The sequence below is a fragment of the Oncorhynchus mykiss genome, chromosome 5 (assembly GCF_057628025.1).
Source record: "Oncorhynchus mykiss isolate SJ-2025 chromosome 5, ASM5762802v1, whole genome shotgun sequence".
Lineage (NCBI taxonomy): Eukaryota > Metazoa > Chordata > Actinopteri > Salmoniformes > Salmonidae > Oncorhynchus > Oncorhynchus mykiss.
The window spans coordinates 50,568,934-50,591,569 of NC_143026.1; the positions used below are offsets into that span (position 1 = coordinate 50,568,934).

General features: G+C 42.4%; 1 protein-coding gene across 1 annotated transcript in view; it reads left to right on the top strand.

The window, feature by feature from the left end:
- The window catches only part of LOC110523996 (potassium/sodium hyperpolarization-activated cyclic nucleotide-gated channel 1-like), a 210,439-nt gene that overhangs the window by 97,508 nt on the left and 90,295 nt on the right, over positions 1-22,636 (top strand). Inside the window, exon 5 of the mRNA XM_021603242.3 lies at positions 21,324-21,470. Coding sequence (XP_021458917.2) covers positions 21,324-21,470 — 147 coding nt within the window. The remainder of the gene's footprint in view (positions 1-21,323; positions 21,471-22,636) is intronic.

The window sequence follows — 22,636 nt, forward strand, 5'->3', positions numbered from 1 at the left end:
CTCATTGGCTGCATCTGCTATGGGATCCGCGGTCAAACGACCACCCCTCATCACTCAAACGCTCTCTATAACACTTCTGCGAGCAGGCCTTTCTAATCGACCTAGCCTGGGTATCCTGGAAGGATATTGACCTCATCCCGTCAGTCGAGCATGCCTGGTCGTTCTTTAAAAGTAATTTCCGTACCATCTTAAATAAGCATGCCCCTTTCAAAAAATATAGAACTAAGAACAGATATAGCCCTTGGTTCACTCCAGACCTGACTGCCCTTGACCAGCACAAAAACATGTTGTGGCGGACTACAATAGCATCAAATAGTCCCCGTGATATGCAACTTTTCAGGGAAGTTCGGAACCAATACACGCAATCAGTTAGGAAAGCAAAGGCTAGCTTTTTCAAACTTTGCATCCTGTAGCTCTAACTCCAAAAAAGTTTTGGTACACTGTAAAGTCCATGGAGAATAAGAGCACCTCCTCCCAGCTGCTCACTGCACTGAGGCACAGATAAATCCACGATTATCGGGAATTTCAATAAACATTTCTCTACGGCTGGCCACGCTTCCCTCCTGGCTGCCCCAACTTCAGCCAATAGCTCTGCACCCCAAGCTGCTACTTGCCATAGCCTCCCCCTTCTTCAAATACCCAAACTGTTACAGACCTATATCCATCCTGCCCTGCCTTTCTAAAGTCTTCGAAAGCCAAGTTAACAAACAGATCACTGACCATTCCGAATCCAACCGTACCTTCTCTGCTGTGCAATCCGGTCTCCGAGCTGGTCACGGGTGCACCTCAACCACGCTCAAGGTTCTAAACAATATCATAACTGCCATCGATAAGAGACAGTACTGTGCAGCCGTCTTCATCGACCTGGCCAAGGCTTTCGACTCTGTCAATCACCGTATTCTTATCAGCAGACTCAACAGCCTTTTTTTCTCAAATGACAAGAGCACCTCCTCCCAGCTGCCCACTGCACTGAGGCTAGGCAACACGGTCACCGCCGATAAATCCATGATAATCAAACATTTCAATAAGCATTTCTCTACAGCTGGCCATGCTTTCCTTCTGGTGACCCCAACCCCGGCCAACAGCTCCGCACCCCTGCAGCTACTTGCTTGAGCCTCCCCAGCTTCTCCTTCACCCAAATCCAGATAGCAGATGTTCTGAAAGTGCTGCAAAACCTGGATCCGTACAAATGAGCTGGGCTAGACAATCTGGACCATCTCTTTCTAAAATTGTCCACCGCCATTTTTTGCAAACCCTATTACCAGTCTGTTCAACCTATCTTTCGTATCGCCTGAGATCCCTAAAGATCCCTGCCGCGGTCATCCTCCTCTTCAAATGGGGTGACACTCTAGACCCAAACTGTAATAGACCTATTTCCGTCCTGCCCTGCCTTTCTAAAGTCTTTGAAAGCCAAGTTAATAAACAGATCACTGACCATTTTGAATCGCACCGTACCTTCTCCGCTGTGCAATCCGGTTTCCGAGCTGGTCATGGGTGCACCTCAGCCACGCTCAAGGTACTAAACAATATCATAACCGCCATCGATAAAAGATTGTACGGTGTAGCCGTCTTCATCGACCGGGCCAAGGCTTTCGACTCTGTTAATCACCGTATTCTTATCGCAGACTCAATAGCCTTGGTTTCTCAAATGACTGCCTCGCCTGGTTCACCAACTACATCGCAGACAGAGTACAGTGTGTGAAATCGGAGGGCCTGTTGTCCGGACCTCTGGCAGTCTCTATGGGGGTACCACAGGGTTCAATTCTCAGGCCGACTCTTTTCTCTGTATATATCAACGATGTCGCTCTTGCTGTGGAGATTCCCTGATCCACCTTTACGCAGACAACACCATTCTGTATACAGCTGGCCATTCTTTGGACACTGTGTTAACTTTTTATGGCTGTAGGGGCAGTATTGATTAGCTTGGATGAAAAGGTGCCCATTGTAAACGGCCAGCTCCTCAGTCTCAGTTGCTAATATATGCATATTATTATTAGTATTGGATAGAAAACACAAGTTTCCAAAACTGTCAAAATATTGTCTGTAAGTATAACAGATATTGCAGGTGAAACCCTGAGGAAAATCAAAACAGGAAGTGGCTTCTATTTTGAAAACTCCTTGTTCCATAGCCTCCCGTTGCTGGATTTAAAGGGATATGAACCAGATTCCTTTTCCTATCGCTTCCTCAAGGTGTCAACAGTCTTCAGACATAGTTTCAGGCTTTTATTTTGAAAAATGAGCCAGAACGATAACATCGCATCAAGTGGTAACATGAGTTTTCCTCACGCAACAGAATTTGGACAGCCATTGTTTTCACCTCTCCTACTGTGAAAGACATTTGTGGTTGATGTATTATTGATTATATATTTTAAAAACAACCTGAGGATTGATTATAAAAAACGTTTGACATGTTTCTGTGGACATTATGGAAACTATTTGGAATTTTCGTCTGCGTTGTCATGACCGCTCTTTCCTGTGGATTTCTGAACATAACGCGACAAACAAACAGAGTTATTTTGATATAAAAATCATCTTTATGGAACAAACGGAACATTTGTGGTGTAACTGGGAGTCTCGTGAGTGAAAACATCCGAAGGTCATCAAAGGTAAACGATTAATTTGATTACTTTTCTGATTTTCGTGACCAAGCTTCCTGATGCTAAGTGTACTTAATGTTTTAGTGCGATCGATAAACTTACACAAACGCTTGGATTGCTTTCGATGAAAGCATAATTTCAAAATCTGACACGACAGGTGGATTAACAAAAGGCTAAACTGTGTTTTCCTATATTGCACTTGTGATTTCATGAATATAAATATTTGTAGTAATATTTATTGAATGTAGCGCTATGCTATTCAGCGGTTGTTGATGACACTTAACCCGATGTTGGGATTGCAGCCAGCTTCAATGCCATGCAAAACTCCTCCAACTGCTCTTAAATGCTAGCAAAATCAAATGCATGCTTTTCAACCGTTCGCTGCCCGCACCCGCTCCCCCAACTAGCATCACTACTCTGGATGGTTCTGACCTAGAATACATGGACAACTACAAATACCTACAGTGGGGAGAACAAGTATTTGAAACACTGTCGATTTTGCAGGTTTTCCTACTTACAAAGCATGTAGAGGTCTTTCATTTTTATCATAGGTACACTTCAACTGTGAGAGACGGAATCTAAAACAAAAATTCTGAAAATCACATTGTATGATTTTTAAGTAATTAATTAGAATTTTTTTGCATGACATAAGTATTTGATCACCTACCAACCAGTAACAATTCCGGCTCTCACAGACCTGTTAGTTTTACTTTAAGAAGCCCTCCTGTTCTCCACTCATTACCTGTATTAACTGCACCTGTTTGAACTCGTTACCTGTATAAAAGACACCTGTCCACACACTCAATCAAACAGACTCCAACCTCTCCACAATGGCCAAGACCAGAGAGCTGTGTAAGGACATCAGGGATAAATTGTCGACCTGCACAAGGCTGGGATGGGCTACAAGGACAATAGGCAAGCAGCTTGGTGCGAAGACAACAACTGTTGGCACAATTATTAGAAAATGGAAGAAGTTCAAGATGACGGTCAATCACCCTCGGTCTGGGGCTCCATGCAAGTCCTCACCTCGTGGGGCATCAATGATCATGAGGAAGGTGAGAGATCAGCCCAGAACTACACGGCAGGACCTGGTCAATGACCTGAAGAGAGCTGGGACCATAGTCCCAAAGAAAACCATTAGTAACACACTACGCCGTCATGGATTAAAATCCTGCAACACACGCAAGGTCCCCCTGCTCAAGCCAGCGCATGTCCAGGCCTGTCTGAAGTTTGCCAATGACCATCTTAATGATCATGGGAGAAGGTCATGTGGTCTGATGAGACAAAAATAGAGCTTTTTGGTCTAAACTCCACTCGCTGTGTTTGGAGGAAGAAGAAGGATGAGTACAACCCCAAGAACACCATCCCAACCGTGAAGCATGGAGGTGGAAACATCATTCTTTGGGGATGCTTTTCTGCAAAGGGGACAGGACGACTGCACCATATTGAGGGGAGGATGGATGTGGCCATGTATCGCGAGATCTTAAGAGCAATGAAGATGGGTCATAGCTGGGTCTTCCAGCATGACCATGACCCGAAACACACAGCCAGGGCAACTAAGGAGTGGCTCCGTAAGAAGCATCTCAATGTCCTGGAGTGGCCTAGCCAGTCTCCAGACCTGAACCCAAAAGAAAATCTTTGGAGGGAGGTGAAAGTCCGTATTGCCCAGCGCCAGCCCCGAAACCTGAAGGATCTGGAGAAGGTCTGTATGGAGCAGTGGGCCAAAATCCCTGCTGCAGTGTGTGCAAACCTGGTCAAGAACTACAGGAAACATATGATCTCTGTAATTGCAAACAAAGGTTTCTGTACCAAATATTAAGTTCTGCTTTTCTGATGTATCAAATACTTATGTCATGCAATTAAAATGCTAATTAATTACTTAAAAATCATACAATGTGATTTTCTGGATTTTTGTTTTAGATTCCGTTTCTCACAGTTGAAGTGTACCTATGATAAAAATGACAGACCTCTACATGCTTTGTAAGTAGGAAAACCTGCAAAATCGACAGTGTTTCAAATACTTGTTCTCCCCACTGTAGGTATTTGTAGTTGTCCATGTATTTTAGGTCAGAACCATCCAGAGTAGTGATGCTAGTTGGGGGAGCGGGTGCGGGTGTGTCAAATACTTGTTCTCCCCACTGTAGGTGTCTGGCTAGACTGTAAACTCTTCTTCCAGACTCATATCAAACATCTCCAGTCCAAAATCAAATCTAGAGCCGGCTTTCTGTTTCGCAACAAAGCCTCCTTCACTCTCGCCGCCAAACTTACCCAACTGAAACTGACTGTCCTTACAATCCTCGACTTCGGCGATGCCATTTGCAAAATAGCTTCCAATACTCTACTCAGCAAATTGGATGTAGTCTATCGCAGTGCCATCCGTTTTGTTACCAAAGCGCCTTATACCACCCACCACTGCGACCTGTGTGCTCTAGTCGGCTGGCCCTCGCAACATATTCGTCGCCAGACCCACTGGCTCCAGGTCATCTATAAGTCTATGCTAGGTAAAGCTCCGCCTTATCTCAGCTCACCCGTTACGATAACAACACCCACTATCTGAGCAGATAACCGATCGCTACATCTGTACATATTCCATCTGTAAATAGCCCACCCAATCTACCTACCTCATCCCCATATTGTTTTATTTACTTTGCTGCTCTTTTGCACACCAGCATCACTACTTACACACCATCATCTGCTCATCATCATTTGCTCATCGATCACTCCAGTGCTAATCTGCTAAATTCTAATTACTTGGCTACTATGGCAAATTTATTGCCTTACCTCCTCATGCCATTTGCACACACTATATATAGACTTTCTTTTTTTATATTGTGTTATTGACTGTACGCTTGTTTATTCCATGTGTAACTCTGTGTTATTGTTTCTATCGCAATGCTTTATCTTGGCCAGGTCACAGTTGTAAATGAGAACTTGTTCTCAACTAGCTTACCTGGTTAAATAAAGGTGAAATAAAAAATAAATAAAAAAAACCCATCAAACACCTTTGGGATGAATTGGAACACTGACTGCGAGCCAGGCGTAATTGCCCAACATCAGTTTCCAACCTCACTAATGCTCTTGCGGCTGAATGAAAGCAAGTCCCCACAGCAATCATCCAACATCTAGTGGAAGCCTTCCCAGAAGACTGAAGGCTGTTGTCGCAGCAAAGGGGGGACCAACTCTATATTAATGCCCATTATTTTGGAATGAGCTGTTTGTTTCTCACTTCATGAGAGCACATTAGCTAATGTTGCGCAACATTTCTATAGGCTATGCAATTGCGCGAGAAAACGCTCATCTATATGGCCTCTATTAAAAAGAGGAGGATCCCATTAGCTTTCTATTAGCAAGGCCTACTATATTTATTTCTTAACTTTCCTAATATTAAGCACATTGCTTGTCTTTACAACAGGAGTATAGCCTACATGAAAAGTGTCCTTCATTCACTATTTACGTACATAGATGACATGTATTTTATTCCGGTGCCCATATTTCGAGACAGGTGCATTCTAAATCAAAACAAATTTCACACATATATTATTTAGTACATGTAAAGACAAGATTAAATCAATTATAGTCTGATGGAAACTGATTGCCGCCCATTCTTGCATAATCAATGCTTGGAGTTTGTCAGAATTTGTGGGTTTTTGTTTGTCCCCCCGCCTCTTGAGGATTGACCATAAATTCTCAATGGGATTAAGGTGTGGAGAGTTTTGGCCATGGACCCAAAATATCGATGTTTTGTTCCCTGAGCCACTTAGTTATCACTTTTGCTTTATTGTTCGTCACCAAACTTTTCCTGGATGGTTGGGAGAAGTTGCTCTCAGAGGATGTGTTGGTACCATTCTTTATTCATGGCTGTGTTTGCAGGCAAAATTGTGAGTGAGCCCACTCCCTTCGCTGAGAAGCAACCCCACACATGGCTGGTCTCAGGATGCTTTACTGTTGCATGACACAGGACTGATGTTAGCGCTCACCTTGTCTTCTCCGGACAAGCCCCAAACAATCAGATAAGGGGATTCATCAGAGAAAATGACTTTACCCCAGTCCTCAGCAGTTCAATCCCTATACCTTTTGCAGAATATCAGTCTGTACCTGATGTTTTTACTGGAGAGAAGTGGCTTCTTTGCTACCCTTCTTGACACCAGGCCATCCTCCAAAAGTCTTCGCCTCACTGTGCGTGCAGATGCACTCACACCTGCCTGTTGCCATTCCTAAGCAAGCTCTGTACTGGTGGTGCCCCGATCCCGCAGCTGAATCAACTTTAGGAAATGGTCCTGGCGCTTGCCGGACTTCTTTGGGTGCCCCGAAGACTTCATCACAACAATTGAACCGCTCTCCTTGAGGTTCTTGATGATCCGATAAAAGGTTGATTTAAGTGCAATCTTACTGGCAGCAATATCCTTGCCTGTGAAGCCCTTTTTGTGCAAAGCAATGATGACGGCATGTGTTTCCTTGCAGGTAACCATTGATTGACAGAGGAAGAACGATGATTCCATCCACCTCCCTCCTTTTGAAGCTTCCAGTCTGTTATTTGAACTCAATCAGCATGACAGAGTGATCTCCAGCCTTGTCTTCGTCAACACTCACACTTGTGTTAACTAGAGAATCACTGACATGATGTCAGCTGGTCCTTTTGTGGCAGGGCTGAAATGCATTGGAAATGTTTTTTGGGGGATTCAGTTAATTTGCATGGCAAAGAGGGACTTAGCAATTAATTGCAATTAATCTGATCACTCTTCATAACATTCGGGAGTATATGCAAATTGCCATCACACAAACTGAGGCAGCAGACTTTGTGAAAATTAAAATTTGTATCATTCTCAACTTTTTGCCACGACTGTAGAGCCTAACTGGCATACATAAGCAGCGAGTGAGTTTCAAGTTTTGGAAAAATAATTTTCAACATTTATAATAATAGCATTACATGCATAATCGCATTTGCGGTCTCTTTTGATAATGGCGTTTTCCCGCTAATGGAACATTTGTGCTTATTGTGCCATGTGCTCATTGCTGCGCTTACAATGTGAAGAAATATCCTAATAGTTTATCAACATTTAAAGCTAAACATTCTGATCTGTTGTGTCAGCCACACTGTGTAAAAAAAGTTAATTTTGATGCTAGTAGTAGTTGTATTCATTTGGGGTCTATCGCATCCCACAACTGTCCCAGACTATGTTTGGAATATTTATTTCTCACAGAGAAACTTTTGTACTTTGGGGGATAGAAGATTGCTACATAGGCTAGTGCTCTTGCTGGTTCTTTAGGCTTACACATCTTGTTGGGTGAGAAAAAGTAAATGTGGACAGCTCTTCCAATATCTTCAGTATGCACCTCGGAATTGGATAAGGCCGCCTGTAGTTGCGTCCCAATGTGTCTGTCTTCACTTGTAGCCTGTGAGAAAGACCTTATCACGTTATGGAGAGTCATGTGAGTGAAAGGTGATTCGGAGCCCAGGGAGTGCTGAGATGCAGTGCCTTAGACTGCTGCACCCCTCGGGAGCCCCCTAAGTAGTTGTGTTGTTGTGCTCAGTAGTTTTGCTCTGTAGTTGTACTCAGTAGTTTTGTGGTTCAGTAGTTGTGTGGTTAGTAGGTGTGGTCAGCAGTTGCATGGTAATGGTGAGTAGTTTTGCTCAGTAGTTGTCGGTAGTAGAAGTGTGATTATGGTCAGTAGTTGTGGTCATAAATTGTGGTCATTAGTTGTGTGGTTGTGGTCAGTAATTCTCGTCACTCTCTTCCCTCGTATCATAATTTTGGGAAACAGTCAATGCAGTTCCTAAAACATGCTGTATCGTTTGAACCGTATAAGGTATTTTGGTTCCGGAAATTATGAAGGTGTCATACCATCTAGCTTTTATTCTAACTTGTTCAGGAAGTGGTAAATATGTCAGTTGTTTACAAAAAAGTTGCAGCAATTTTGTTCATGCAGTTATTAAAGCAGCTGTAACTTTTTAACAGAATAAGATATTTTTGTTCCACAGTCAGTAGTGGTTGTGGTCAGTTGTGTGGTTCAGTAGTTGTGTGCTCAGTTGTTTTCTGGTCAGTAGTTGTGTGGTTGTGTTCGGTAGTTGTGGTCCGTAGTTGTGTGGTCAGTCGTTGTGTGGTCAGTAGTTGTATGTTTGTGGTCAGTAGTTGTGTGGTTGTGGTCAGTAGTTGTGTAGTTGTGTAGTTCAGTAGTCACATGGACAGTAGTTGTGTGGTAATGGTCAGTACTTCTGTTCAGTAACTGTGTGGTTAGTAGTTGTGTGGTTGTGATCAGTCGTTGTGGTCAGGAGTTGTGATCAGTAGTTGTGGTCTGTAGTTGTTGTGGTCAGTATTTGCAGTCTGTCACGAATTTCGCCGAAGTTGGCTCCCCTGCCTGTTCGGGCGGTGCTCGGCGGTCGTCGTCACCGTCCTACTAGCCGCTACCGATCCCTTTTTCGTTTGTACGTTGGTTTTGTCTTATTAGTTTCACCTGTGTGTATTTTAGTTTAATTAGTTTCCCTATATATAGTAGGTTGTCCCGCCCTTGTTTTGTGCTGGATGGTTTTTGTTACTCTGTTGCATTTTGGTTTTCATGTGTGTATTCTCCGGACTGTTTGGTCCTGTGTTTGGGCTGGTCTATTCTCTGCGCCCTGTATGTTGGCGTGACCGTTTGTTTGACGGAGAATAAATTCAGGATATACAGAACCCTGCTCTCTGCGCCTGATTCCAAACCACCACTCCTAGTGTCCCGTGACACAGTCAGTAATTGTGGTCGGTAGTTGTGTGGTCCAGTAGTTTTGTGGTTGGGGTCAGTAGTTGTGGTCACGCTCCTCTCCCTTGTCAAAATTCTTCCCTCCGCTGCCACATGTGATCCTCTCTGTCTGTGACTATCCATAGCAACGTCTCCATTTGGGCTTCTCAATAATTAGACAGAGAGCTCTTAGCTGCTGTTATTTACCTACTTTCTTTCACTCTAAACTCTGACAAACAGCTGTACGTTTTTATTGGTAGAAGATATTTCTGTTCTGTGCTTTGAAAAGCAGAGAAGTAGAGGATGATTTAATAACCTCTTAGAGGTTAGAGGTTACCCCCCTACTTTTTTCAATTTCCGCCTGAAGACATACCAAAATCTAACTGCCTGTAGCTCTGGCCCAGAAGCAAGGATATGCATATTCTTGGTAACATTTGAAAGAAAACACTCTGAAGTTTGTGTAAATGTGAATTGAATGTAAGAGAATTTAACATAAAAGATCTGGTTTAGATAATACAATGAAAAAAGCCATACATTTTTTTTCTTTTTATTGTTGTATCATCATCTTTAACTAACATTAGGCTATAATTAGCAATACAAATGGCTCTGATACGAATAATATTACTACACAGATCATACACATAATGTTAGCTAACAAGCCAGCCAGCTAGAGTTAGCTAGATAGCTAACAGTACGTTTTAACTTGAAATGAAATTGACTTTCTGACAAAATTTGAAATATGTAATATCTGAAGATGTAGCTAGCTAGACTATCTTACCTGTATACGTAAATGGAAGCTTCTCTCTCTCTGTGACGGATGCCACGGTTGCCCTTAGTTTGAAGCTATAATCCGGACACAAGTGTTTTATTCTCTTTTGCGTTAGAAAGGATTACCTACACATACTGATCAGCTCATGTTAAAGACAGAAGCATGTTACATGGCAGACCAATCTGAATTAATCTGTCAGCATGTCCAGCCTAGCCATGATCTCAGCCAATCATGGCTAGCAGGAAGGTTTAACAATTTTATCCTTATTTTTTAAGATGGCATATAAGTTTGTAATTTTAAGACACAATGAAATTCACGTGTTCCAAAAGGCATTAATGGCGCTGGAGGAGATGACTGACGTTTTACAATCCCCTAACCAATCATGCTATTGTGTTTGTTTTTTTGTGTTATTTGTAACTTATTTTGCACATAATGTTTATGCCACCATGTCTTATGACTAAAAAGAGCTTCTAGATATCAGGACAGCGATTACTCACCCTGTACTGGAGGAATACTTTTTCTTTAAAAGGTCGGACGGGAAGGATTTACTTCAGATGCCTGGCAAGGCCCACGTCCTCATCATTCGCAGAAGAAAGAGAAGGAGATGTTGGGGGCGAACGTCTGTGTGCCTTGTAGGGACCCGACGGCGAGCGTGTAATCTCCCTTTACTATTTGTCCTATTAGCCAACGTACAATCAATGGAAAATAAAATAGATGAACTAGGATCACATATATCCTACCAACGGGACATTCAAAACTGTAATATTGTATGTTTCATCAAGTCATGGCTGAACGACGACATGAATAACATACAGCTGGCGGGTTTTAATCATTTTCGGCAGGATAGAACAGCGGCCTCTGGTAAGACAAGGGGTGGAGATCTATGTATATTTGCAAACAACAGCTTCTGCACGAAATCTAAGGACGTCTCAAAGTTTTGCTCACCTGAGGTAGAGTATCTCATGATAAGCTGTAGACCAGACTATTTACCGAGAGAGATTTAATCTATATTCTTCGTAGCTGTCTATTTACCACCACAAACTGATGCTGGCACTAAGACAACACTCAATGAGCTGTATACGGCCATAAGCAAACAGGAAAACGCTGATCCAGAGGCGGCGCTCCTAGTGGCTGGGGACTTTAATGCAGGGATACTTAAATCTGTTTAACCTAAATTTTACCTTAATTTCTAGCAGCATGATAAATGTGCAACCAGAGGGGGAAAAAACTCTAGACCACCTTTACTCCACACACAGAGACATGTACAAAGCTCTCCCTCACCCTCCATTTCGCAAATCTGACCATAATTCTCTCCTCCTGATTCCTGCTTACAAGCAAAAACTAAAGCAGGAACCACCAGTGACTAGGTCAATAAGAAAGTGGTCAGTTGAAGCAGATGCTAAGGTACAGGCTGTGTTGCTAGAACGGACTGGAATATGTTTTGAGATACATCCGATGTCATTGAGGAGTACACTACACTGGCTTAATCAACAAGTGCATCGATGATGTCATCCCCACAGTGACCGTGCGTACATGCCTCAACCGGAGGCCATGGATTACAGGCAACATCCGCACTGAATGGTAGAGCTGCCGCTTTCAAGGAGTGGGTCTCTAACACAGAAGTTTATAAGAAATCCCGCTACGCCCTCCGACAAACCATTAAACAGGCAAATATCAATGCAGGACTAAGATTGAATCATACTACACCGGCTTCGATGTTCATCGGTTGTTGCAGGGCTTGCAAACTACAAAGGGAAGCACAGCTGCGAGCTGCACAGTGACACAAGCGTACCAGATGAGCTAAATTACTTCTGTGCTCGCTTCGAGGCAAGTAACACTGAGACATGCATGAGAGCATGAGCTGTTCTGGACGAATTGGTGATCACGCTCTCCATAGCCAATGTAAGACCTTTAAACAGGTCAATATTCACATGGCTGCGGGGCCAGACGAATTACCAGGATGTGTACTCTGAGCATGCGTTGACCAACTGGCAAGTGGCTTCACTGACTTTTCAACCTGTCTGAGTATTTAATACCAACATGTTTCAAGCAGACCACCATAGTCCCTGTGCCCAAGAACACAAAGGTAACCTGCCTAAATGACTACCGACCTGTAGCACACATCTGTAGCCATGAAGTGCTTTGAAAGGCTGGTCATGGCTCACATCAACACCATTATCTTAGAAACCCTAGACCCACTCTAATTTTCATACCACCCCAACAGAATCACTGATGATGCAATTTCTACTGCACTCAACACTGCCCTTTCTCATCTGGACAAAAGGAACACTTAATGGATCCTGGACTTCCTGATGGGCTACCTTAGTTGGTAAGGGTAGGTAACAACACATCCACCACACTGATCCTCAACACGGGTGTTTCTCAGGGGTTCATGCTCAGTCCCCTCCTGATTTTTTTTTTTTACTCCCTGTTCGCTAATGACTGCATGGCCAGGCATGACTCCAACACCATCATCAAGTTTGCCGATGACACAACAGTGGTAGGCCTGATAACCGACAATGATGAGACAGCCTCTCTGGCCGTGTGGGGCCTGGACAACAAGCTCTCCCTCAACGTGATCAAGACAAAGGAGATGATTGTGGACTACAGGAAAAGGAGGACCGCGCACGCCCCCATTCTCATCAACAGGGCTGAAGTGGAGCAGATTGAGAACTTCAGGTTCCTTGGTGTCCACATAACCAACAAACTATTATGGTCCAAACACACCAAGACAGTCGTGAAGAGGGCACAACAAAACCTATTCCCTCTCAGGAGACTGAAAACTTTGGCATGGGTCCTCAGATCCTCAAAAGGTTCTACAGCTGCACCATCTAGAGCATCCTGCCATCACTGCCTTGTATGGCAAGTGTTCGGCCTCCGACCGCAAGGCACTACAGAGGGTAGTATGTACGGCCCAGCACATCACTGGGGCCAAGCTTCCTGCCATCCAGGACCTGTATACCAGGCGGTATCAGAGGAAGGCCCTAAAAATTGTCAAAGACTCCAGCCACCCTAGTTATAGACTGTTCTCTCTGCTACTGCTTGGCAAGCGGTAGCGGAGCACAAAGTCTAGGTCCAAAAGGCTTCTTAATAACTTCTACCCCCAAGCCAAAAGACTCCTGAACAGCTAATAAAAGGGCTACCCATACCCCTATTTTACACTGTTGCTACTCTCTGTTTGTTATCTATGCATAGTCACTTTAACTCTATCTACATGGAGGTAGGGAACTGATCTGTCTTCCCAATATAAAGGATCAAAACTGTCGGAGGAATAAAAATAGCATAAATAGTAAAGTATGCCAGTTTCATTTGAGGTCCAGTATCTTGACAACTGTGCCATACAGATTGCAAAAAGAATTAGGCAAATATTTTTGATGTCCCGATTCCATGGTACATGGTGTATAAACGACGCAAGATTCAAGACTTTGTGCTTTTCAGCTAAAATTATTATATAGAATTCTTGCCACCAACAATATGTTGAATATTTGGGGCATAAAATCATTGAAACTCTGCATATTTTGTTGTGAGAATACAGAATCAATAGACCATTTATTTTGGTATTGCCCTCAGGTAGCCTCCTTCTGGTCTCAGGTTCAGGAATGGCTGAAAATGCATAACATTGATTGAAAATTGACCCTAGAAATAGTACTAGGAGATCTGGAGAGACCGGGTCAGTCAATTACTAATATACTAATACTCTTAGTAAAAGTATTTATCTTCAACTCGCAATCTGTCAATTCTATTCGATTAGATAAATTGAAATTGTATGTTAAACATCAGGGCATAGTTGAAAGATATATGTTGCATAGAAATCCAAAGAGGGTGGCCAGCAGAGATAGGTGGAATGGGCTGTGGGAAGCTGAGGGTTGGGATGTGGAATTGTAGACAAGTGGGAGTGGAGTTAGAATGATGGTCAAATTTCTAAATAAATAAAGTCAAAATAAAACATACTTTTTATTATGTTTGAACGACACTGAGGGGCAGTGTTTTTACAGCTAATGCCGGTTTGCCTGTGGCTGATGCCGTGCAGGTGTTTGTACACATGCATATACACACACTCATTCAAATACACACATACACGGACACACTCATATGTAAATAGTGCCAGACATGCACTCAAACGTATACAGTTGACCTTGCTGTTATGATTTTAGTTATCCTTGATGTCCTTTGTTTTTTTTGCATTATTTTCTGTTTTCTTTTGTCTTTTTCTTTTTTCTCATGAGTTCATTTTCTTGGTTGTTGGTGCATTGTGGGGGTTCTTGGGAGTGTGGAATGGAATTCATTTTCTTGTTTATTATTTTATTATTCAATTTTTTTAATTATTGGGGAGGCGACTGTGGGAGGGGTCTGGATTGATTGAAGGACAGCTATGGGAACTGTGGGGGGATCTTGGAGGTTTTGTGTCCCCGTGTCCCCGAGAGATTTGAGCAGGGTGTTGACCCTGGATGCTTCTGTGTGTTGCTCTGAATGGGAGTCTGTTGAATGACTTATGTGGTATCGTTGCAGAGCGGCTTCACTGCAAGTGAAACCTCCTCCATGTTTGAATGTAGGAAAGGTGTTATTTTCTTTGAAAGCTTCATTTTGTTTTATGTAAACATAGATATGGTGTGCTTTACCAAAAAACTCTAATTTGGTCTCATCTGTCTACAGGATATTCTCCCAGAAGGATTTTGTCACGTTCAGGTGTGTTTTGGAAAATTGCAGTCGTGTTTCTTATGTCTTTCCTTCAGCAGTGGGGTCCTCTTGGGTCTCCTACAATATAACCCCTTTTCATTGATTTGGCGATGGATAGTGCAAGTTGAAATTGTCGTACCTCGTGTCTGAAGGTCAGCTTGAATCTGTGTGGCAGTTGACCGAAGTGCTTCCTCCACCATTCGAACAATCTAAACATCTCAGCGTTGGTTTGGAGTTAATAGCGGTTAAAGAGGAGATTTTTTATTTTACCATTGTAGTCTATGGCCCTTTTTTTCCCATTGAAATACATTGGTATCCATGGCAATAGCTCAATTTCAGCTGCACAAGGATGCAACATTAGAAAGCTGTTAGCTGACATTATCTAGCTGCTTCTCGTCACTAAACTATGACAAACAGCTGTTATTGGTTGAATAATTGTGTTCCGATTCCAGATTTTAATAGCAGAGAAGTAGACCAAGATGTCACCCTCTAAGTTTGTGTGAGTATTCATAGCAACAGCTCCGTTTGGGTTTCTCAATGATGACACATTAGCTAGTTTTTTTTGTCACTCTAAACTCCTGTGACTTTTTATTGGTAGAATATATTTTTGTTATAATGTCAGATTTGAATAGCAGAGAAGTAGAGGAAGATTTCATATGCTCTAATTCTTTATCAGACTTGTTGGGGGAGTGGTAAAAATGTCAGTTGTCTGGAAAAAATGGGGATAAATGTGTTAATGCGGTTACTAAAATCCTGTAGGTGTATCATTAGATCCGTAGCGATATTTTTGTTCTGCGAACAGACTTGAATATCAGAGAAGAATACAAAGATGTTCTACATTCTTACTTTTTGTGTAACTTGTTGGGGAAGTGGTCAAAAGTTCAGTTGTTTATAAAAAGTTAGTGAAAAGGTTGATATGGTTACTTAAACAGTTGTGACGTTTGATCTGTACCAGATCATTTTGTTATTATTTCAGATTTGTAGAGGAAGATTTCATATGCTCTAACTTTTTGTACAAGTTGATTTCAAAGTGGTCAAAGTAGCTGATGTGTCAAAGTTACATTGTTTACAGTGAATGTTGGTAGTTATGATGTCACAATGGGGAGCTTTAGAATGTTGAAAAAAAAGTCCCATTAAAGTGAATGAAGATGGGCAAAAAGTTTAATAGTTTAAAAAGTATGCAAGAAACCTAATCCAGATCAGTCTACATATTATAAAGCTTTAACGGGGTAAGAGGAGTAACATGCGTCAGAAGAAGAAGAAAAAATAAGAAGTATGCGTCGTAAGTCCCACATAATAAAAAGTCAGAAGTATGTCAAAGATTTAAGTGGGGGCTTTTACTTTGCGATCCCCACAATGATATAACTACATAAGACACAGTAAGAAACGGTAACTGAAGAGCTCCACAAGGGGGCAGAGCAGAGCTATGCTAAACAGGCCAAATTAATACAGAAGCCATGGTCATGATAAGGCCAGGGCAGCTTCAAAGGATACAACACAAGTGAATACTTATCTCACACTATTAGCATTGTTTTAGCTAATAGAAGGATATAGCTAGTTACATAAGCACAATTGAGTATGACACCATAAAGGTTATATAATTAGTACCTCACTTGTCCATGGTTATAAGGAAATACACAGAGAATACATTACGCTCCATGCATAGCTATAAACGGTGTGCTACAGTAGAAATGTCATAACATGGTATACAGAAACTGTTATGATGATGTAATAAGGCACTAACTTTAATAGGAACGCACGCACGTCCGAAGTAAGTATTAGTAAGGAAAACAACAATGAAGGCAATGTTGGCGCCAGACGGAAAATATGCCATGGGGGAAAAAAGGTTTGGGCAGGCTCTGTTCTGACTGGAGATGAGCAAATGTCTGACAACTTGACCAGGGGAAACACTCCTTTGGCTCTCATCGAAGAAAGAAGTTTGTCCGGCTCATCTAGCTTATCCTCGCCTACATTAGCATTGCATGCCTTAAATGTAAATTTTCGGCAACCGTGAAATGGGCTACTTCTATGTGAATTGATGAAGAGGTGGAACGTATCTCATTTCAAACTGTTGATGGAAAACAAAACTGTTGTTTCAAAATAATTTTAAATTGAGATGTTGAAATATAGCCTATAGATAATTAGCATGCAGCGTGCCTTGGTTTGAGGGCAGCACGGGTTATCTGTCCTGTTGCGTATCAATACAATTTTGGAACACTTAGCGCATAAAAAAACTAATGCTGAGGTGATCATTAGAGATATTTGGAACTCAAGTGTGAAACAGTTAAAACAGGTTTTAACAGTATTCCTACTGTAGAGATTGACTCTAGATTGAATGTTGTGACAGCTGAATGACTCCATTAGGGCACAGCACCCTGCAGAGAGACTGGCTCCAGATCATATTTAGTGACCCCATATCCTACCATATGACAACAACCACAGTCAAGACACACTCTGAATTATGCATGGCATGTCTTTAGTACATTAATTAAATTGCTTAATGTTCTCATTTGTGAACCATTTCAGGAAACTAGGCGTATGTCGCAATTCACTACTTCACAAGAGAGCCATTTGAACGTTTATTTTTTTATTTTTAATCAAAACATGTTTTTTTTGGGCAGAAATGCCTTCTGGAACATGTGAACTTTCATGTACCTTAATAACAAAATTATTTTCCATCTGTAAATACGAATACAATTGTTAATTACGAGCCTTGTTGGTAAACTACAGAAAAAGGGAGCAACCTTACCACTAGCCATGATTAGCTAAGATAATGAGTGGGCTGGACATGCCAAGTTCAGAGTTCAGATTGGTCTCCCAAATAGAAGGCTTTTGTCTATTTGAGCTCAGTCTGTTTTGGTAATCCTGTCGAACACTGATTTTTTAAAATGTAGCTGCATAAGTGTTGATCTCCACTTTTTGGAGGATCGAGATTTGAAATCAGTGGAATTAGAGTATGATAACTAAAGAGATGGCTGAAACACCTGTTTCCATAATACGTCTTCAAACTAAGGGCATTTGTGGCATGGATCCGTGACAGAGAGAGGAGTCTATCAAGCATGATGATGTATACTGTATGGATAAGATAGTCTAGTTAGCTACATTTTCAGATATTACACGTTTCAAACAGAAAGTGATTTAATTTTAAGCTGAAGTGTACTGTTAGATAGCTAGTTAACATTAGCTGGCTGGCTCCCTAGCTAATGCTACGTGTATAACGTTGTTATTCATCGTTGTTTAATGTTAGCTGGCTGGCTCGTGGTGTGTGTGCCATCACGTTGCAAAATGCATAATGAAATTGTTGCCAGCTGAGCTGGTTAGGCTATTTTCATTTTATCCAGAGGTAAACAAATCATCGGCCAGAGCGTCCAGTATGTGCTCTGAACGCTCAGAGAACGAAACGAGATGGGTAGGGCTAAATCTCAAGAGGGTGCGAACGATGCTGAATGGGTGTAGATGAAGAAGAGCTCTCTTACCGAAACACTAAAATGCAATTTTTTCAAAATTGAGTTTACAAGTTCATCAACTTTCAAAGCATAATTACTTTCCCATTGTTCCTCAAATGCATTGTATGATATACAATTTTGTAGCTCTCAGTCTCTACTTTCGGGTTTCAGAAGTTTTTAGAAGATGGGAAGGGACTCTGCTGTCCTAGCTTCAGGGGGAATTTTATTCCACCATTGGGGTGCCAGGACAGAGAAGAGCTTGGACTGGGCTGAGCAACAGCTCCCGTAGGGGTGGGAGGGCCAAGAGACTGGAGCTGGCAGAATGGAGTGCTCTGCTTGGGGTGTAGGGTTAGAGCATAGCCTTAAGGTAGGGAAAGGGGCAGTTCCACTTAGTGTTCCATAGGTAAGCAACATGGTCTTGTAGTGGATGCGGACTTAGACTGGACGAAAGAGGAGTGTGCAGAGGAGCGGGATGACATGAGAGAACTTGGGAAGGTTGAAAACCAGGCTGGCTGCAGCATTCCTGATAAGTTGCAGAGGATTAGTGGCACAAGCGGGGAGCCCAGCCAATAGCGAGTTGCAGTAGTTCAGACGGGAGAGTTGAAGTGCCTGGATTAGGACCTCCGCCTCTTCCTGTGTGAGGTAGTGTTACTCGGATGTTGAAGGGCAAGAACCTGCAGGACCGAGTCACTGCTTTGATGTTTGCAGAGAATGACATGGTGTTGTCCAGGGTCATGCCAAGGTTCTTTACACTCTGGGTGGGTGACACTGAAGAGTAGTCAACCATGATAGAGAGGTCTTTGAGCGGGCAGGCTTTCCCCTGGAGGAAGAACAGCTTGGTGGGCCGACAAGTTGAGATATCTGCCAGGCACACAGAGATGCGTGTCACCACCTGGGTGTCAGAAGGGGGGAAGGAGAAAAGTAGTTGAGTGTCATCCGCATAGCAATGATAGTAGAGACCATTTGAGGATATGACGGAGCCGAGTGACTTTATGTATAGAGAGAAGAGGAGAGGGCCTAGAACCGAGCCCTTGGGGACACCAGTAGTGAGAGTATGTGGCGCAGAGACAGATCCTCTCCACATCACCTGGTAGGAGCAGCCTGCCAGTAGGATGCAATCCAGGAGTGTGCAGAGCCTGAGACGCCCAGCCCGGAGAGGGTGGAGAGGAGAATCTGATGGTTCACAGTGTTGAAGGCAGCAGATAGATCAAGGAGGATGAGAACAGAAGGAGAGAGTCAACTTTGGCAGTGGGGAGAGCCTCTGTGAACCATCTTGAAGCCTGACTGTTTAGGGTCAAGAAGATCGTTCTGAGTGAGATAATGAGTAAGTTGATCAGACAGCACACTCAAGTGTGTTGGAAAGAAAATAAAGATGAGTACATGTCTGTAGTTTTTGATGTCAGATAAGTCAAGTGTTGGTTTCTTGAGAAGGGGAGCGACTCGGACCATTTTGAAGTCAGTGGGGATGCAGCCAGTGATCATGGATGAGTTGATGAGGGAAGTGAGGAATGGGAGAAGGTCTGTTGAGATGGTCTGGAGAAAGGAGGAGGGAATGGGGTCGAGCGGGTAGGTTGTCAGTCGGCCAGACCTCACTAGTTGCAGGATTTCACCTGGAGAGAGGGGAGAAAGAGGTTAAGGCATAGGGTAGTTATTTGTGAGTGAGACCTGTGAACTCAATAGGCTGAGTGATTGAGTAGTGGATGTCATCAACCTTCTTTTCAAAGTGGTTGACAAAGTCATCTGCAGAGGGGGGGGGGGGGGGGTTAAGAGAGGAATGTGTGGGTATGGCGATGTTTCTGCTGTTAGGCCTAGTGCTGCATTACGTCATGGCAGAGTTTGCAAAACAATGGCTACCCAATTGAAACAAATAATCATAACGTATAGTTCTGTCAGGTAAGCCAACTTTGCAGTTAATATTTAATTGAGAAAATGTTTGTGAAAAGTCTATCTACTCTACCCACAATACGGTTATCATTAACAACGCTAACTGGCTATAGACAAACACGCACACCAAACAGACAGACAGCGGCAATATTGCTGGAAATTAATTGGCAGATATTGTGTTACGTCTGTATTTTTAAGCCAATAGTGGCCAACCAGGGGTGGGAAAATGTCAATGTGGCTCTGATTGTATAGTAGCCCGGAGCTTTATGTTTATGAAATGTTGTGGTGAAAAATGTATGTACTTTCAGAATTCAAATCAAATGTATTTATATAGCCCTTGTTACATCAGCTGATATCTCAAAGTGCTGTCAAGAAACCCAGCCTAAAACCCAAAACAGCGAGCAATGCAGGTGTAGAAGCATGGTGGCTAGGAAAAACTCCCTAGAAAGGCCAAAACCTAGGAAGAAACCTAGAGAGGAACCAGGCTATGAGGGGTGGCCAGTCCTCTTCTGGCTGTGCCGGGTGGAGATTATAACAGAACATGGCCAAGATATTCATTCATATGTTCATAAATGACCAGCATGGTCAAATAATAATCACAGTAGTTGTCGAGGGTGCAGCAAGTCAGCACCTCAGGAGTAAATGTCAGTTGGCTTTTCATAGCTGATCATTAGGAGCATCTCTACCGCTCCTGCTGTCTCTAGAGAGTTGAAAACAGCAGGTCTGGGACAGGTAGCATGTCCGGTGAACAGGTGAACAGAATTGATTGGCGAGCTACTCATATGTGGGCTGCGATCTACCTATTGGAGACCCCTGATGTAGTAGATCTCTCTTGTTTACGTGAGATCATGGGTAGCCTATATTTAGAGTGAGGAGAGAGACAATTGTTTAGGCCGGAGTGGAAGCCTCGCTCAGAAGAGCCTCAGGCTGTACTTGTTCTGCCACCTGCCACGTTCATGCGCAATGACCCTGGATACAAGTTGCCACCCCACCAAGTGTGTATGGGGGTGCATGCGAGTGTGTGCACATGCATGTGTGTTGTGTATGTCCTTGTTTCCTTTTACAACATGTTGCCTGTAATGACCGCAAATGTTATTTTACCTCCAATTGCTTTTGATGTAATGTTTTGAAATCCCCACTCATAACATCAAACGACAATCAATGTGACAGCTTTTGTTGTCTGTTATTTCCAGTTCAATTGTTTTTTGACATTATCTCTTCTCTCCATCTTTACAGTACAAACAAGTGGAGCAGTACATGTCATTCCACAAGCTACCTGCAGACATGCGGCAGAAGATCCATGATTACTATGAGCATCGCTATCAAGGCAAGATCTTTGACGAGGACAATATCCTGAGTGAGCTCAACGACCCTCTCAAAGAGGTGAGAATGATGCCTTTGTTGTTTGTTGTATTTGATGTCTGTCCCAAATGGCACACTATTCCCTAAATAGCAAACTACTTTAGGCCACTCTGTTCAAAAATGGTGCACGATATAGGGAATATGGTGTCATTTGGGATGAACTTAAGGCTTTGTGAATGGACATTTGTTACAGTAATTCATTCTGCAACAACAAGGCAATATTTTCTTCATACAATCTCTAAGCATCTCTAATGGAGCAAACATGGAGTGCTGAGTGGTTTTATCTCTAATTCATATATTTAATTAATTTATGGCATATTCATACTTTAGATATCATAACAATGACCAGGTGAATTTTCGTCAATGAATGAATCGTCATTAATATTCGGCTGAAAATATCTCTGTAGAGGGTTTTTTTTAATCTCATGTGCTCTGTAACAAATTTAAAGGACAAACTGCAAAACAATAATCACTACAACTGGTGGAACACAAACTGAACATTAATCAGCGTAACAGATATTTTTATTGGCATAAAGACATTAAGTTGCTCAAGAATGCAATATACAGCTATATATACTGTACATAGAAGTGAGATACATGAAAGTGAGATTATATTTTAATCTGATTAGTGTTTACGCCCATTATCACTAGAACCGCTGGGCCTCGAGGGACCCCCCTTCAAGCTAATGAGCAGTCATTCTGACTGCAACATTCTAATAGTGTAATGAATACATTTATTATGCTATCGCAAAAAGTGTAATTTGGTTAGGTCAGGGTAAACTGACAAGACTTGTTTGATTAGGTGGACTGGTGGATATACAGTGCCTTCAGAAAGTATTCAAAACCCTTTACTTTTCCCACATTTTGTTGTGTTACAGCCTGAATAAAACATTTATTAGAATTAGGAATTTTCTGTCATGGCCTACACAGAATACCCCATAATGTCAAAGGGGAATTATGCTTTTTGAAATGTTTACAAATTATTTAAAAATGAAAAGCTGAAATGTCTTGAGTCAACGTTGTTATGGCAAGCCTAAATAAATTCAGGAGTATGTATTGTCTTAACACTAGAACCACCTGGCCTTTCAGCATATACATTCCTGCTAGAGAACGGTGAGTGGTGTTTTCCAGCTAATTGATTGCATTTTGGAACTGCCTGCTGCTGTGTGCGCATTGCTGCACTTATA